The 17,227-nt window shown below is 39.0% G+C and overlaps 1 protein-coding gene across 1 annotated transcript in view; it reads left to right on the top strand.

Annotated features, from left to right (window-relative positions):
• Positions 1-16,772, top strand: part of LOC113510703 (RNA-binding protein MEX3B) — an 82,237-nt gene extending 65,465 nt beyond the window's left edge. The window contains exon 2 of the mRNA XM_026894208.3: positions 14,075-16,772. Coding sequence (XP_026750009.1) covers positions 14,075-14,949 — 875 coding nt within the window. The 3' untranslated portion in view covers positions 14,950-16,772. The remainder of the gene's footprint in view (positions 1-14,074) is intronic.
• The last annotated feature ends 455 nt before the right edge of the window (positions 16,773-17,227 follow it).

The raw sequence follows: 17,227 nt of genomic DNA, 5'->3' as shown, positions 1-17,227 counted from the left end.
TATGTATGATCTCTCATATTTTTTTTTTCAATGGCTCCCTCGAGGAGCACGCGTACGACCAGATATTATATTCCAGTTTGTATACCTTTTTCGATTTTTTTTTATTTAGTAATATTTTTATTTTGTCATTTATCCTTCCCAATCATCCATCCCATTCATACCTGCATTCCATATCTTTCCAACGTGGTTCATTTTGCAGCCAGGTTATTTCGGGCATCATTTAGAGCTGGTTCCCTTTTTTTTTACTGTTGATGTTATATATACAACACCGATCCACAGTATCAGATCTCTCATATTAATTTAAAGGGATCTCCTTTCACAATCCACTATAATCAGGAAAACCACGACCACTCTGTCAAGAGTGTTTTTTATTTATTTATTTATACAACTTAGAATGGCAAACAAGCTGACGGCCCACCTGATGGAAAGTGGTAACCGTCGCCTATAGACATGAGCAGTACTATGGACATAACAGAGTATACTATTTCGCCCATGACACCCCCCATGCGTTGCCATTCCTGAGGACTCAAGTGTTATTCCTCTTTACCCAGTAAATTCACGCTATATCCCACCCTTCAAACCGAAACACAGCCATGCAAACACAACTGCTTCACGGTAGAAACACGAATGGGACAGAGGTACCCAAGCAATCGACTTTTGTACAAAGTCTCCCTCTGGTAAGTGTACGAGTGAACAGAGATATTAATTTTCCTTATATATTTCTCTTTTTTTTTTCTCTCTCTCTCTCTCTCTCTGTCTGTCTGTCTGTCTATTATATCTCTCATGTACGTATACAGACGTCTAGTTACGATTTTATTATATTAGTAAAATACTAATTGGCAGAAGAGCGATGCAGTGTAGAAATTAACACTAGTTGCAATACAGAATGCACTGCGACTGTTTCGCAAGCGACACAGCACACTCCCAGCGGTCACTTGTTATCGTGTGTAACATATATGCAAACATTATAATGTCAGTACAGTACACATGTTGTAAAGAAATTACAATGAAAAATAAACATTGCTATTGTAAAAACACAAGGTTTGCTTGCTTAGATTAAAAAGTACAGGCTGACATCGAAATTGTTAACCTCACATTAATATGCGTCATACTCGTGAACGAGTGCCTTTAATAGCAATTGGTCTGTTCAAGTATATTGTGATTAAAAATAGACACTACTTTTTTAGGGGCGAAAGGGATTGTTAGTAATGGAGACTGAGAATCCCATTGCTAGCAATATACCTAACCAGGTCGACCTCCTCGCGGTCCCCCCTGTAAACTATCATGGTTAATTCCTGATGAATTCATCATGATGGGCTAACTGGCCTGTTTTTATTCTCATCTATCACCCTTCACTGGTGCTCCGCCAACGTATCCCGTTAGCGCAGGCGGGGTTACCATACCATTTTCATCCAATAAAAAAAAGACACTACTTTTTTATCAATATGAAGTTTGCGATAATCATTTCATTCGTTCTAATTTTTTTTTTTTTGTTGTAAACTCAACTTTTGTTCAAATAAAGCGGCTGAGTTTCTTGCCCGGTCTTCTCAGTTGAAAATGCATTCCGAACTGGGCAGTAGGTTCATTAAAAAAATAACAATTCAAAAGTACTTATAACGAAGTTTATTTGATTAAAAAAATATTTTTATTAATTTATTTAATGTAACATTATTAATTAGTTTGTTATCATGTACATTTAAAATACTACTATCTTTTACTCGCGACTTCGTCTGCATGACCGGGATAAAAAGTAGCCTATGTCCATTTCTATCCCATGCTTATACTATGAAATTTGGTTTGAAAATATACACAAATTTTCACAATGATTAATTAAATCGTTAAGACACTATAAGGTAACAAACAAACTCACTTTCACATTTACAATAATTTAATTTAATAATTATTATAATTTGGATCTAGATCAACCTTGGAAATAACTGCTTCCCTCTTTTTTTCTACAAAAATTTTAATGTAAACATGCTAATGGCATTCTTTGACTATTCAATTACAATTGCGAACAACTTTGTATGTTGTTTTAACGTTGCATTTTTTTTTTTTTTGGTTAATCTATTATTTATTATAATTCTAAGTTTTTATTCTGTGTTCTTTACTCTAAATTCATCTTTATCATAATACTTAACATAATAAGTTTTTATTTACTACACTCTGAGGAATAAAATCTCATCAAAGTAAATGTTTGTTACCTGTTTAATATAAATATTCAAGTGATCTAGAATGATTATAAAAAGGGACAGGCAAAACAAAAATAACCACTGACTCGTCTTACCATTTCCCTTTCGTCGGGAAGATGTCTATCTCAGGCAATCAGAGCGAAACCGACTACCACTCTCTCCTTCACACCTTCGCGACGGTCCCTAGACGCCACGTGTCCATCCCCAGTAACATAATGTATCAAGTCGTTATAGGATCGTAAATGATATTAACGTTTATTACTTGCTTGACAAGGTTTCTAATTGTTTATACAGGTACTCATCGATGAGCATAAGCTCCAGGATAATTACGAGTCGTAGTCTAATTGGTTTAATTTAACTCGGTGTCTTATTCTGTTAGGTCTAAGATTTATATTCCTTTGGATATTGTAATATTAAGTAGCTCGTCTTGAAGTTCGAACTGTTCCATATTCAAATGTTACTAATTTTGACCGGCAAGAATGTGTTGCTCTAAACATGAAGTCGTAGATTAAGGACTTGCGTTCCTATTTCTACTCATCAAGTAGGTATTTGGTTTCTCTGATTTTTACTAGAAAAATAGGAACCATTTGATAAATGAACAATATTTTTATCACTGGAACCTCAATCCAATTTTAAATGTAGATAGTCTGATTATATCCTATTATTATACTGCTTCATGACAAATTACTTGGTTAAGAAAACAAATGTTGGTCGGGCGTTGAACGCTGCCAATTTCAGTTCGATCGACCCCATACTCCCCGCATTCCGCATCACACCCCCTAAGTCACCCGGGCCCGCTAAGACGCACCATTAATCATACCACAACGCACATCTCTCGACTTTGTACGTTAAAATATAGGCGTTATCGTTGTCGGATTAAAGCTGGTTTTTGGTTGCGTCGTACGGAGTTTTTCCGTCCATTGCGATGCGAGGCCTGCCCGCGATCGTCGGCCTACCTCTTGTTACCTCTGTACCCCTAGTGTTATGTAAGTCGAGTGCAATGGCCGCTCGAAAACCAGGAAAACATTTTCCCCTCCGCGCTAAATTTCCTTGGGTAAACCTTAATTTTAGGTGTTCTCCACGAAAATATGATGATGGTTCCCGTTTCATCGCTATTATGACATGCTTTGGCATAATTTTTTCATAAAGATTGTTTATATAAACTGGGGAGGGTTTGTTTGAAATATTATTCAAATTAGCTCTCCTGTTGAGGCTTTGATTTGACTGGATATAGAGTAGTAGCTTTTCCCGCTACTTTGTGCGCGTTTACGGAGTACCTATAAAGATTGGCCAGAGTGAGAAGCAGTCTGTGTTCTTCTCTTTCCCATATAATATATTTATCTAGCAAATTACATAAAAATTGATGAGCGGTTCAAGCGTTAAGAGATCAGAAACAAACAAACACATCCACTAGTATGGGAAAAGGATTATCAGTAATGAGTTAACAACCCCATTGCTAGCAATGTACCTTACCATGCCAGCCTCCATGTGATTCCCTCGGAAAACCATTGTAGTTATTTCTCTCCAATTTGTCACGATGGGCCGACTGACCTGCATTCGTCCTCACCTATCCTCTCTCACTGGTGCCTCGCCAGCATATACCGATAGCGCAGGCGGAGTTACTATTTTATTTTCACCCATAAAAACACACACACACGCACTAAGACAAACCTTGTTATATTTCCCTTAATTATATAATAAAATTAATATAACTACAGAAATAATAAAAGAAAATATGTCTTAACTACGTTCACAGTTTGCAGTGAGATAACAATTGAAAACAATGCTTATTTACAATCGGTATTAATGAAAAAAACCACACCAGCGTCCCCTTGACGTAACGTGACCCATATTACAGACATTGCATATTTCAGCATAATCCGCGTGTAGTAATTAGCGGGGTGGTCTCTGTGACTCGGCGTGCTCTCTACACGCAGGATTGTCACACACGACTTTTTGTTTATTGCTATTTTAATTTTTCTCCAATATGATATTTCCTTTAATTTTTTACAAACTACAATTTTGTAGTAACCAATTAAGTAATCACTACAAATCAGTGATTAGCCTCGAAAAAACATTACTAACTCAGCTTTGCTTTTATCCTATAGCGAAGACGGAGTTACATAATTCCAATTTCATCATTTAACAAAACAAAACTCATTTTTACTACATACTACCCGTTTGCTTGTTTCATTAATTATCCAAAATTTCCCATGTCAATTTTTTTTCTCTGGTACAGACAATCGCCAAAAACAATGCCCAATCTGGCAATGCCGCCCGCGCGTCTGAATATGGGTTAAATTCGCGGCCGGCAGGGATCGGCAATGCACCGGTCGCGGACCGCTACCGGGGTCGTTGACCGTTATCGATCGCGGGGGTGCGACACGGCACGCGCCCCTGCGGCGCCGCGCCCCCCGCCACCCCCCGGCGCCGCACAACCCCCCGCACACACGCGGTGCCACTGAGCGAACTCTTTCCGCATGCGACATTTTGGTCACTCAAGACGATCTAGATAAACTCTAAGCGAGTGAGCACGCGAGAGTCACGGACGTGCTGATCTGTTGATAACATCGTGTGACCACGTTTTTTTTTTTTATATTATTCAACCTCGAACGTTTGGTATGACATCAAAAAGGTTTAAATTTATTTTTGTTTTTTTTTTTTTGGACTAAATCGATACACCGTTTTACAATCACTAGGATTTATTTATGACTGTTTCTTTTTTATTTATTTTTTTAATTTATATTACAGTGACAAAAACGGTTCGTCGCAAAACATAAGCTGTTTAAGAGAACCAAACAACTGCACGATTTCTTAACAAACATTATTATTTGTACGGAGTACACATCTCGATGGCGAATTGTTTGTCCACAATCCGCGTGTGCTGACACTTTTTTCCTCGAGTTCAATGCGGTTCAGTTTCGTGAACATTGATCTGATGCGAACCGCGTCGGTCTGGCGCGCGGCCAGCGCTCTATGACGAAATGACGAACGCAGTTTGGTCCACATATTTATGTTTGTTTAACTACTTAAATATCCATTTAAAGGCGTTGATCTTATGCACCTAGATGGAGCGAGAATTGTCAAAAAACGTCTCAATATCCGATCGGCCGATTACTCGTTCTTTTATACCGCGTGTTCATATCTCTTGTTATAATGTACGAAAATCCCTAACTGCAATATTTATTTATAATATGAAAAATATAATTAACTACATCAATCATAGCTACAAAATTAGTACAATTTTAAAAGCGTATCAATTCTGAAAAAGAAAATAGGTTGTTTTTGAAAATATTTTAAATGGGTAACCCTGTTTTAGAAGTCTTAAACCCATCGGATTGAAATGTCGAAATTCAAATTTCCCAAACTGTATTTTTCTTTACATTGTTTTTGAAGAAACATTTGTAGATGGTGTTCTATTTAGATGTCATTGAACTAAGTCCTGACTGCCTCACAAAAGGATCCTTACGAAGAGCCACGAAAACAGAATAAATGAAAACGCGTTCCCGGGCATCCATTATGGGCAGGAAACGAGCCTATAGCATTGTATAGAGAAACAGCTGTAGGGAAGGGTGCGCGGGAAAACAGCTTGCCTTCGAGCGGGGGCGCCGGCAGCCAAGTTGGCCACCCCTGCACAGCCTACTTACTGGTTGTTATGGATACGTTCTGTGATTTATGCTCGCCTGGTGACTAGTAATAGCGAACTACTTGTTTATCGAACCCGATTATTTTCATAAAATCTAACATAAATTAATGATGTTTTTACATAAAAAAAAAAAATTAAAATTAACCTTTCTTCGTTTTTATAATGTTAAAAAAATTAATTTATTCATAACAACATAATATCAAAAATAAAGGAAATCGTATCGATTTGGAGAAACAATATTTGACATTTGGGTAAAAATCTAAAATCGCATCTGGCAACCCTGATAGTAGTGTTCCACCTAGTTGAGTTATTTTTCGTTATTCTATCCACTGATTATGATAAAACATACTGGATACTGATAAAACAATATTTAATTGTAAAATATCGTTGTAATTTTCTCTTGATGACGCCCCAGATTGATAGATATCATTTTTTTTATACCCCAAAGGTTTTCCACCACAGGCATACAGCCCATGTAATTATAAACAGTTACTGTAGATTATGGACGCCTGCAACGTGTCACGGGCGTCACGTGCGTGTTGCCATCCCTAAAGAAACCTTATTATACCAATTTTGTAAAATACTGATTAAGATCAAATTTTTGTTTTTTAATTATTTGAAATATGCCAAAAGTGATAAAAATATACATTCCAAAATAATTTAACAATTCAATATATTTTTGATTGCATATTTATTTATTTATTTCATCAATAAGATGAACTTTGAAGTCTTCCAATACTTTATATATATATGCGCATGTACCATTAAAAATTTTGCGTGCATTTTGTATTTCGCTATACAATTATTTAATTTTTTTTTTTATTTAATTATTTAAATATTTATTAATTTTTAAATTTCAATTTCAATTAAAGGCGAGGGATGGGCAGCAGCGTTCCTCTTAAAACGTCTCTAAAAGCCTAACTACGGTTGTCGCGTGCCAAGCGTGGCAACTACTGACAAAACTCCCCTTCTGGGGAAGGCATCCAACAGTGGACAGTTAACGGCTGAAATAATAATAATAAACATTTAAATAATCAAACATTGAAAAAATTTTTTGAAATTTATTTTTGAATTTTTTTTGCATATGACACTACACTTTGTTATTTCCGTGAAGCAGTTGTGTTTGCATGGCTGTGTTTCGGTTTGAAGGGTGGAATATGGCGTGAATTTACAGGGTACAGAGGAATAACACCTGAGTCCTCAATAATGGCAACGCATGGGGGGTATCAAGAGCGAAGCAGTATACTCTGTTATGTCCATGGTACTGCTCATGTCTATAGGCGAAGGTTACCACTTTACATCAGGTGGGCCGTCAGCTTGTTTGCCATTCTAAGTCGTATAAAAAAAAAACATTAACATTACCTCACTTTGACTCTCAAGATTTGACTAGAAACAGTTCTAGCAGGTATCAATCACTCCGCGCGGCCTACCACAGTACCGGCTTCTTTCCTAAACAATATTTACGCAATACGTAATACTCCCTTAGGCTAATCAACATACAAATTAAATAGCGCAGTCTATGTTTATCTTCGGCGATAATAGACTTAAACAAATAATTGAGTTCTCCAATCGATAATTAATCAAGCACCGGAATCGATTAATCAAACTAAATATAAAACGCAGACAAAATGTGAGGGAGATGAGGCGCGAAGGAGACGGCGCTAAGGCTTTGTCCTCTTCATTATTCAGAGTGACTTCGCCTTCCTTTCCTCTGCTCGGTTAAATAGATATGCGTATAGATCTACTGTTGACCCAGTTATGTAATGGAATACGGATAACAGACAATTTTGTTTTTTTTTATGGATCTTGGAATGGCAAAAGAACGACCCATCTCATGAGACCATGAACGGTCTATGGAAGCCATCATGCTTTCCTATGCTCAAGGACTGAAGTGTATTTTTTATGGATGAAAAAGGAATGGTAATTCCGCCTTCGATATCGGTATACGCTGATGGGACACCAGGGAGTGATAATAGGTGGGAATGAAAACAAGTCAGTTAGTTCATCATGACGAATTTCACTGTAATTAACCACGATGGCTTCAAGAGGGAACCGCGTGGAGGTCGATCTGATAGGGTGTATTGCTGGCAATGGGTCAGTTGAAATACATTGTTACGATATACCTTTAAGAATAGTATAATATAGTGTACAAGACAACCTTAGGGTAATGGGGGGAAAGGGATTATTAGTAATGGAGACTAAAAATCCCATTGCTAGCAATATACTTAACCAGGTCGTCCTCCACACGGTTCCCCCTGGAAACTGTCATGATTGATTCTTCATGATGAAAATTCATCATGATCGGCTAACTGGCCTGTTTTCATTCTCATCTATCACCCTTCATTGGTACTCCGCCAGCGTATACCGTTAGCGCAGTCGGAGTTACCATTCCATTTTCATCCAACAAAAAAAAACCTTAGGGTAATGGACTAATTGTTGTACAAGTAGGTATTGTATAATTGACCCTTCTTTGCATATTCTTCTTTGGAAATTTCCATCATAACATTGAATGCCCAAAAATTATTTAAAAGAACAAGTTCACTTTTAGTTGATTATGTCCGGATACCTTTTTAATGTGCATTGCAGAAAAAAAACCATAGCTGTCAAATTTATTTTTTAACCATTTTTCGTTTAATTTTGAACATGAATTATATCACCTTGATTTATTTCACCAATTAAAAAAAAAAATATGCAAAAAAGGGTTAAAAAAAATTACCAGAATAAGACATTAAGGAAAATACTTATTAAATTAAGTCTTAAGTATAAGTATAATAGTCAAATTAAAAAAAAAAAGTGATTACATATAATTATTTTTATACAACTTAGAATGGCAAACAATCTGACGGCCCACCTGTTGGAAAGTGGTAGCCGTCGCCTATAGACATGAGCAGTACCATGGACATAACAGAGTATACTGTTTCGCCCATGATACCCCCCATGCTGTTGCCATTCCTGAGGACTCAGATGTTATTCCTCTGTACCCAGTAAATTCACGCCATATCCCACCCTTCAAACCGAAACACAGCCATGTAAACACAACAATAATAATTGTATAATACCTATGTACAATACCTATACCAATAGTTAATTAAGACAATTCTTCTTGTCTTCAAACTAAGTCGGACGCGACGCTACCCTTGTCAATGTCTCTTTAACAAAGTTATGCCCACGCCTATAAATACTTATTGCCAACTGTATACGTGTACAAACTAGAGAATTCTTTAAATAGCTCTTATTCTTCGTTGCATAAGATTGATTGTTGATTTTTTTTTAAGTATTGAAAGGTAAATGCTTAAATTTTTAACCGATGGCATAGCGGATATATTACAAACTAAGGATTGGCCATAATTGGTTCACGGGTGTTTTTTTTTTAATTGGTGATAATGGAATGGTAACCCCACCGGCGCTAACAGTATACACCGGCGGAGCACCAGTGAAGGATGATCGATGAGAATGAAGCATGTCAGTTAGCCCATCGTGACGAATTCAACAAGAATTGTTCACGATGGTTTCCAGGGGGAACCACGTGGAGGTCGACCTAATAGGGCATATTGCTAGCAATGGGCCAGTCAAACTCCATTGTTAACAATCCCTTTCCTCCCGGTTGATGGGTTTGAACAATTGAGAATGTCTGATTTAAGCATCTACTTTTGTGGTGGCAAATTCCATAGTTGAAATGTCACCGTCAACATTTAATTTTGAATTTAGTACACGGATAGGTTATACACTGATATAACACGTGGAATACTTTGTGTACTGATTCACGCAGGCAGAGCCGCGGGAAGTGACTACTGTTACAATATAGAGTGAATTTGACAATAATTAATCACTATGGTTTTCCGGAGGAACCGCGTGGAGGTCGACCTGACCATTTGCTTGGCACACATCCTATATTGATAGCAATGGGAATTAACATCCCCATTGACTAACATACCTTCTCAGTAGGGGGAAAGAAATTGTTAGTAATGAAGACTAAAAATCCCATTGCTAGCAATATACCCAACTAGGTCGACCTCCTCGCGGTTCCCCCTGGAAACTATCATCGTTAATTCCTGATGAATTCATCATGATGGGCTAACTGGCATGTTTTCATTCTCATCGATCACCCTTCACTGGTGCTCCGCCAGCGTATCCCGTTAGCGTAGGCGGGGTTACCGTTCCATTTTCACCCATCAAAAAAAACATACCTTCTCATCCCCACTCCCATGTAAATGTTATACACAATATTAATTAATATATAGATAGGGATGAAAAAGATTATAGGCTTGTTTTTATCCCGAACATATCTCGGTCACACGGACGAAGTCGTAGGTAATTGCTAGTTTTTATCTATTCTTAAATGTATATATTACATTATAAGGTACTCTGTAGCCATATGTTTATAAAGTTGTTGCCTAAAATAAGAAAATAAAATGAGCAATTATTGTAAGCGATGCCAGGAGTCCGAGCACACTAGCAGTAGTCGACTGCTCCCCTGGCACCGACAATGGGGCTTTGTTGTCGCTTGAAATGCGTGCTTGAAGGTCACAAACTGAAATAACCATTTTAGTGACACGTGCAACTTGTTTAAGTTACACAAACTTATACAACACGGATTCATTATTTTATCTAGTGGTTTAAATAATTACTTCGGATCAATTAATTGCTAAATTACATTATTGATTATTTATATATGTATTGTTTTTATTTGTTACATATTTATTAATTTACAGGGTTTTTTTTTATACAACTTAGAATGGCAATTGTTTGCTGACGGCCCTCCTGATGAAAAGCGGTAACCGTCGCCTATAGACATGAGCAGTACCATACTGTTTCGCCCATGATACCCCTATGCGTTGCCATTCCTGAGTTCTCAGGCGTTATTCCTGTAAGTGTTTATAGGCGACAGTTACCACTTTCCATCAAGTGGACATTCTAAGTTGTAAAAAAAGTTGAAGTAATTATATTAAAATATAATATGTGCTTTATAAAGTTTTGACAATAAATTATAAAATTGGTATGAATTTCAAAAGTGAAGTAGAGAATTCATAACCTCTGGTACAAACAAACATCCACGAGCGAGGCTTGAATCGTGAAATATAATGTAGAATGCAAGGGTACATTGCTACGCGGCGTGGCTGCGGCAGCGTGCGGTGGGGTGAGTGAGTGGAGGCTCAGTGACCCGGTTCTACGGCGTAGAGTGCACTGGCCGTAGCGGCCGCGTAGACGCCGCGCCGCGTAGCACGTGCAAGTACGGAATCAGACGATCTGTTAACTTTTAAAATTTAATACGTTCTTTGTTAATGACACTGCATTATAGAACTAGGATTGTGGTATATGCTTGCTTTATAAGTTATATATATATATATAATCTGTTACGGATTAATTTTTTTATTGTATCTTATAATACAGACGAGACGACGGTTTAAAACCAAATAAGAAGTATAATAACGTTAAAGTTTATATAAACCGAAAATTTGAAAACAGGTAATTTTGTATAGAAATCACCACTTCGGATTGATTTTAATAGATGGCGTTGTGGGTGGTACGATTCAATATGATTTTCTTGAAACTTAACATATACGTAGTAATTGACATAGATTCGTGACATACATTCGACTTGTATGCCCCGGCATAGAATGAGCTACCCCTTCCTTTTCCATGGTTGTCGTAGGAAATGATTAAGAGAACTTATAGTCGAAGGATGGGCAGCAGCATTCCTGTTAAAACATCTCTGAAGAACCTAACTGTGGTTGCCAAACTGCCTGCCAATCGTAGCAACTGCTGGCAAAACTCCTTATTTGAAAAGCTTATCCAAAGTAATTGACATACAACTACTTGTTATTCCTTTCACACGGACGTAATCGGTTATAAAAAAAATCATTTTATACTCAGATTTTTGGAAACATTGTCGCATCCACTTGTTAATAAGTGCATGCTAATTTCCCGTCGAATCAACCGCCGCCTGCTGGCTACTTGCCAACAGTCGAGTTCACTATACAGTCTAGACTAGTTCTAAGTCGTTATCTAAGTCATGTAAATCATACTATTTGTTTTTTTTTTATCCAACTAGAATGGCAAACAAGCTGACGGCCCACCTGATAAAAAGTTGTAACTGTCGCCTATAGACATGAGCAGTACCATGGACATAACAGAGTATACTATTTAGCCTATGATACCTCCAGGCGTTGCCATTCCTGAGGACTCAAGTGTTATTCTTCTGTACCCTAAAATCCACTGCCATATCCTACCCTTCAAACCGCAACACTGCCATGCGGACATTGCTAGGGTAGAAATACGAATGGGACAAAGGTACCCAAGCAAAGGAGTTTTGTACAAAGTCTCTCTCTAGATAATTATATAATAAAAAGTATACATATACTGTCAGTAAAGAAAAAAATAGTTACTCTTTATTGTTTCCTCCAAAAGATTACAATAGTAAACTTATTATAAATATAAAAAATTACAAGAAATAATCACAATGAGAAAACAATGGGCGGCCTTATCGCTAAAAGCGATTTCTTCCAGGCGCCTTTTGGAGAAATTGTAAACAGTCCAGTCGGAGACATATATAAAAAGATATCCTTCGTAACATGCTAACTTATTTTTATTTAATACAAACATCCGCAGCTCTGATAAAATGCTCAAAAAAGCATTTTTTTTTTTTTCAATATATATATAAGAACATATTTTCCAATTTCTGTCTAAAAAAATCAGCACTGTCGTTCGACAATGTCGAATCAAATTAATTACCGCACCTTCATCCCCCGCTGTATTAATCAACCCAATACGATCGTACTAATTTGAATCATATTTAAAACCGATCCCTCTGCACCCACCGCTCTTTTATTTCCTAATGAAAAACCGATGCCGTGTAATTTTATACCTTAACGCCTATATCGTTTGGTTTTAAAATAACACAACTGCACTGAACTGCCTAGTTGCCGACCATACTGAAACGGGGGAATATCGACTTTAAATCTATATGTGCGAAGTAGGCGTATGTGAACGTATCAAAACTGAATTTAATGTTTGGGTTCGATGCCCTGTGATTCACATAACTACCCCTATTACACGTTAGGTTTTCCCATTTGTTATTGCCGTGTATTGTATTCTATGCGGATATTATGAGCCAATGCGGTATATTTATTTCAAATGAAACAAATGTAATACATTATAAATATTGTGCTAACATTTATTTAATTCCAATCATCTTTATTCAAATACACTTGTTTACAAGCACTTTTTAATCTTTTACTAAACGAAGTGTTATCTTGCGAAAGTCGGTATCACTGGTTATTCGGTTAGAATTATTTTGTTTAATTCCGCTACCATTAGTATGGCACTAATGATAGTAATAATGGTGGTCAATCTTCGAGTGTTGGCAGACGCACACATACTAATGGTAGCGGAATTAAACAAAATAGTTCTAAACAAATAATCACTTTGAAATCGTCATTTTTTATGAATCTACACGTATTTTATTATTATATTAGAACCATACATTGGAGTAAGCATTAGTGATGTTAATAACTTGCACGGTTTACTTCTTACAGCCAGAATGAAATAGAAAATCAAATTCCGATACGGATTTTAAGAGCGGGGAGTGTAGCAATAAGCAGATACACGTTCGCTGTAGCAAGATGCTGTAGCGCTACTCTGTTTTGCCGCAATGGGGTAGGATGAGTAGGATAGATATATACATACGACACGCGCCAGTGCAGGATGGAAACCGCAGAGGCTCTACACGTGCCACTTTTCCTCTTAGCAACGCGACCGAATAAGTTACTTTATGGTATTATTTTAATGACGCACAATAAGTATTAAGTATAGTATGTCAGCATTTTCTACCGAACATTTATTAAGTAGAAGGAATATGTAACTTAATATTAAGTTTAATAAAATAATGCTCTGAAACGCTATTGTAGCACCAAATACTTATTGCCTGAGTAGTGCGATAGGTTCGTACGGCGCTCGAAAGCAGACTGTTAGGCTAGCGGCGCTTCACAATAAACAGTGTTTCGCTCCACGTTGATTTCGCGTAGCGGAGCGACTCTCTCTATCCAAAATGAACATTGTGCCGTCTAACAATATTCAACGTCATACAACGCCGCGCTAACAAATTTATTTATGTATACAACTTTGAATTTAAAAGTCCTATTGGGCGCCAATGCGGTTCCTATATACTTTATCCCCGAATGTATCGTAGAGTAGAATGTCCTTGTGATATATACAGACATTTTTTCCTTTGTTTCAGGCTGCAAGATCAAAGCTCTGCGAGCGAAAACCAACACGTACATTAAGACGCCAGTGCGTGGCGAAGAACCGGTGTTCGTTGTCACCGGCCGCAAGGAAGATGTTGCCCGGGCCAAGCGTGAGATCCTCTCGGCGGCCGAACACTTCTCGCAGATTAGAGCGTCGCGCAAGTGCGGCGCCGCACCACCGCCGCCCGCTGGCGCGCCTGGACATGTCACAGCACAAGTACGCGTACCATATCGCGTCGTCGGACTCGTTGTCGGACCTAAGGGCGCCACTATCAAACGTATACAACACACCACCCACACATACATCGTGACACCGTCGCGCGAACGTGAGCCCGTATTTGAGGTGACGGGATTGCCGGAGAGCGTGGAAGCAGCTCGTAAAGAAATCGAAGCGCATATTGCGCTACGCACCGGTGCAGCCGGTGGTGCCAGCGCCACGCCAGCAGATGGAGAACCTCTTGCACAACTATATCGCGCTGGCATCGCCTCGCTGCTACGGCCCGAACAAGAAGCTGCGTTCTCCTCAGCAGGCTCGTGCTCATCGGGTGGATCATCAGCTCGACTCGGCGATCTGCTCGGCATCTGGTCCTCAACGGAGCGTGACGAAGGTCTAGGAGAGTCCCCATCATTTGAGTCACCAGGGGGCTGTGCTGCGGGGGTGTGGGCATGGGGACCCACGCGACCATCGCCCGCGACGTCACCAGCACGCGCATGCACCGTTTGCGGCGAACGCGGTGTAGCAGCGGCGCTGGTGCCCTGCGGACATAACCTCTTCTGCATGGAGTGCGCGCAACGACTGGCGGCAGGCGGCGCGCCGTGCCCCGCCTGCTCGGCGCCCGCGCTGCAGGCGATCCGTATCATCTCATAAGCGGCACGCCGCCGGCCGACTCGCGTCTCGTGTATTTCGATGCGTCGCCGCGGGCGCGGGGCGGGCGTTAGAGGCCCGTTCACCCGACGCACGCGGATCTCGTCGAACCGCACGTTCTCGTAGTAGAGATCGATCTTTTTTACTCGAATCGTTATAAAAATATTAAAAGAATAAAAATCGCGTAATCGAAATCCTGGTGCCAAAAGTCGGCGCCTCGCCGGCACGGCCCGTCCGCCGCGCCGTACCTATCGTAAGTCGGCAGAGTTGTTCACGATATATTTTCTTATTATGAACGTTTTTTATTAGGTCGTCGAGCGCACGGCGCGCTCGCCGCCACAGAGAGAGTCGAAGTACGTTACGATAGAATTTCGAAAAAAAAAACATAAAATTTAAAAAAAGTTGTATAATTATTATTATTGAATAGCGTAATGAAAAATCGAAAATTTATAAAGCTTACCTAACGTAATAGCGTAAAGTATTAAGATAATATTATAATATAATAGTCGAGGGACGGGTGGCGCGGGAAGCGTGACGCGCGGCCTGTTGTCTGTTCAGAGTCTAGCTAGCGTAGTGTAGTGTATGCGCGCGCGCGCGCGAGCGAGCGTGCGAGCGTGCAGGCGTGCTGGCGTGCTGCGTCGCCGCCGCCGCCGCCGCCGCTGTGTATACCGCGCCGCGCGCCTAGCTAATGTGTTGTTTTATAGGTAATGAGTTGGTTGGTTGTGTGAATGCCGCGCCGCGCCGCGCCGCGCCGCGCGCCCGCGCCGCCGCGGCGGCCGCGCGTGTCCTCGTTGTAGACTAATGACTGTGTTGTGCCGTGTGCGTGGCCGTGGGTGCGCAGCCGCAGCGCCGCAGCGCCGCGCCGCGCATGCGCTGCGTGGCGGGCTTGCGGCGCGCTGTACTCTGTAGCGAGCTAGTTAGGTGGCCGCCGCGCGCATCGCTTCCCCGCGCGCCATGCTCACATTATTTTGACTATACGATTATTCGCTTAAATGATATTATATACGTACACACTATGATTATGATAATATTAATATAATGTTTGTTTTAAGTGTGTTTTAATGTTTAGATTTTTATTGTAATGTTTTTATGGATGATTTTTATCTGTATGATTATTATTATTGATTATTATTTTATGTGTTGACAATGTTTTTTTGTGATTATGTGTGCCCGAAGTCGGGCCGAGGCTGCTGTATGTTCGTTTACTGGTATATCAAGTAATAATAAATTTAAATAATAAATGATTAAATGATAAAGAACTAATACGACTCATTCATTATTATAAAATATAGTAGTCTGTAGCTCGACATTGACTAACCATTACCTATTGATACTTATTAAGTATTATTATTATTATATTATTGAATAAATTTAAAGAATGCATAATAATTATATTTCATAGGAATCATTATTCTGTATAACTCTAGTTAAATATAACGATATATTAAATATGTTTGTATATGTACCGGGGTACCGGTGACGAGTGATTGGGTGAGAGAAAGTGAGGGAGCGTTGTTGTCTTGTGTTGAGTTCACCGGGGGCCGGTTTTATGAATTGATATTTTTTTATTTTTTTACCGTTATTAGTTTTTGACTTACTCATGTAAAGATACGCGAGATATAATAAATAACTGCCTATTAGATTATATTTTAAAAAATAATGGTTGCGTAAAATCAGCCCCCGCCGTACGTAGATCAGTCAGTGGTTTCGATAATTTTATTTTCATATAAAATGGGTAGACGCTTTAGGTTCAAATAACGTTGTGAAAATTTGTGAAATTTTGTAGACTACATATCTTATTATAAATGTAATATAAACTATAACTTTCGAAATACCATCTTTTATTTTATCATAAAGTCACGAACAAACCCAATTAGGATTAATAGCTTTCGACACACAAACACACATGCACCTTTTGAGTTTGGTTTAGGTAGTTAACTACAAACTAAGCTTTCTACGAGTCGGAATGGCGAACAGGCTGACCACCTGTTGGGAACTCCTAACCAATATCTACAAGCATCGCAATATAGTAAAACGCTTGGTACCTCCTATCCTGAAGACTCGAGGTCCACAGAGGAAAGAAATGTATAAGTGTGAACACCGAAAAAATAAATATACTCACGACTATTATCCCTAAAGGGGTAGTCAAAGGCATTAGTCAACAGTTGCTATTGTGGTGACCGTAACACTATTGGAGAGTAGCTAAAATTCATTAAATTTTGATTTAAATTGACATTTAAATCATATCAGCCTTTAACCGTCCACTGCTTGGACAGTTTTA

The sequence above is a fragment of the Galleria mellonella genome, unplaced genomic scaffold (assembly GCF_026898425.1).
Source record: "Galleria mellonella isolate WM207_F2 unplaced genomic scaffold, CSIRO_AGI_GalMel_v1 utg32, whole genome shotgun sequence".
NCBI lineage: Eukaryota > Metazoa > Arthropoda > Insecta > Lepidoptera > Pyralidae > Galleria > Galleria mellonella.
The sequence above is the reverse complement of the archived record's forward strand: the minus strand, read 5'-3'. Positions and strand labels throughout refer to the sequence as shown.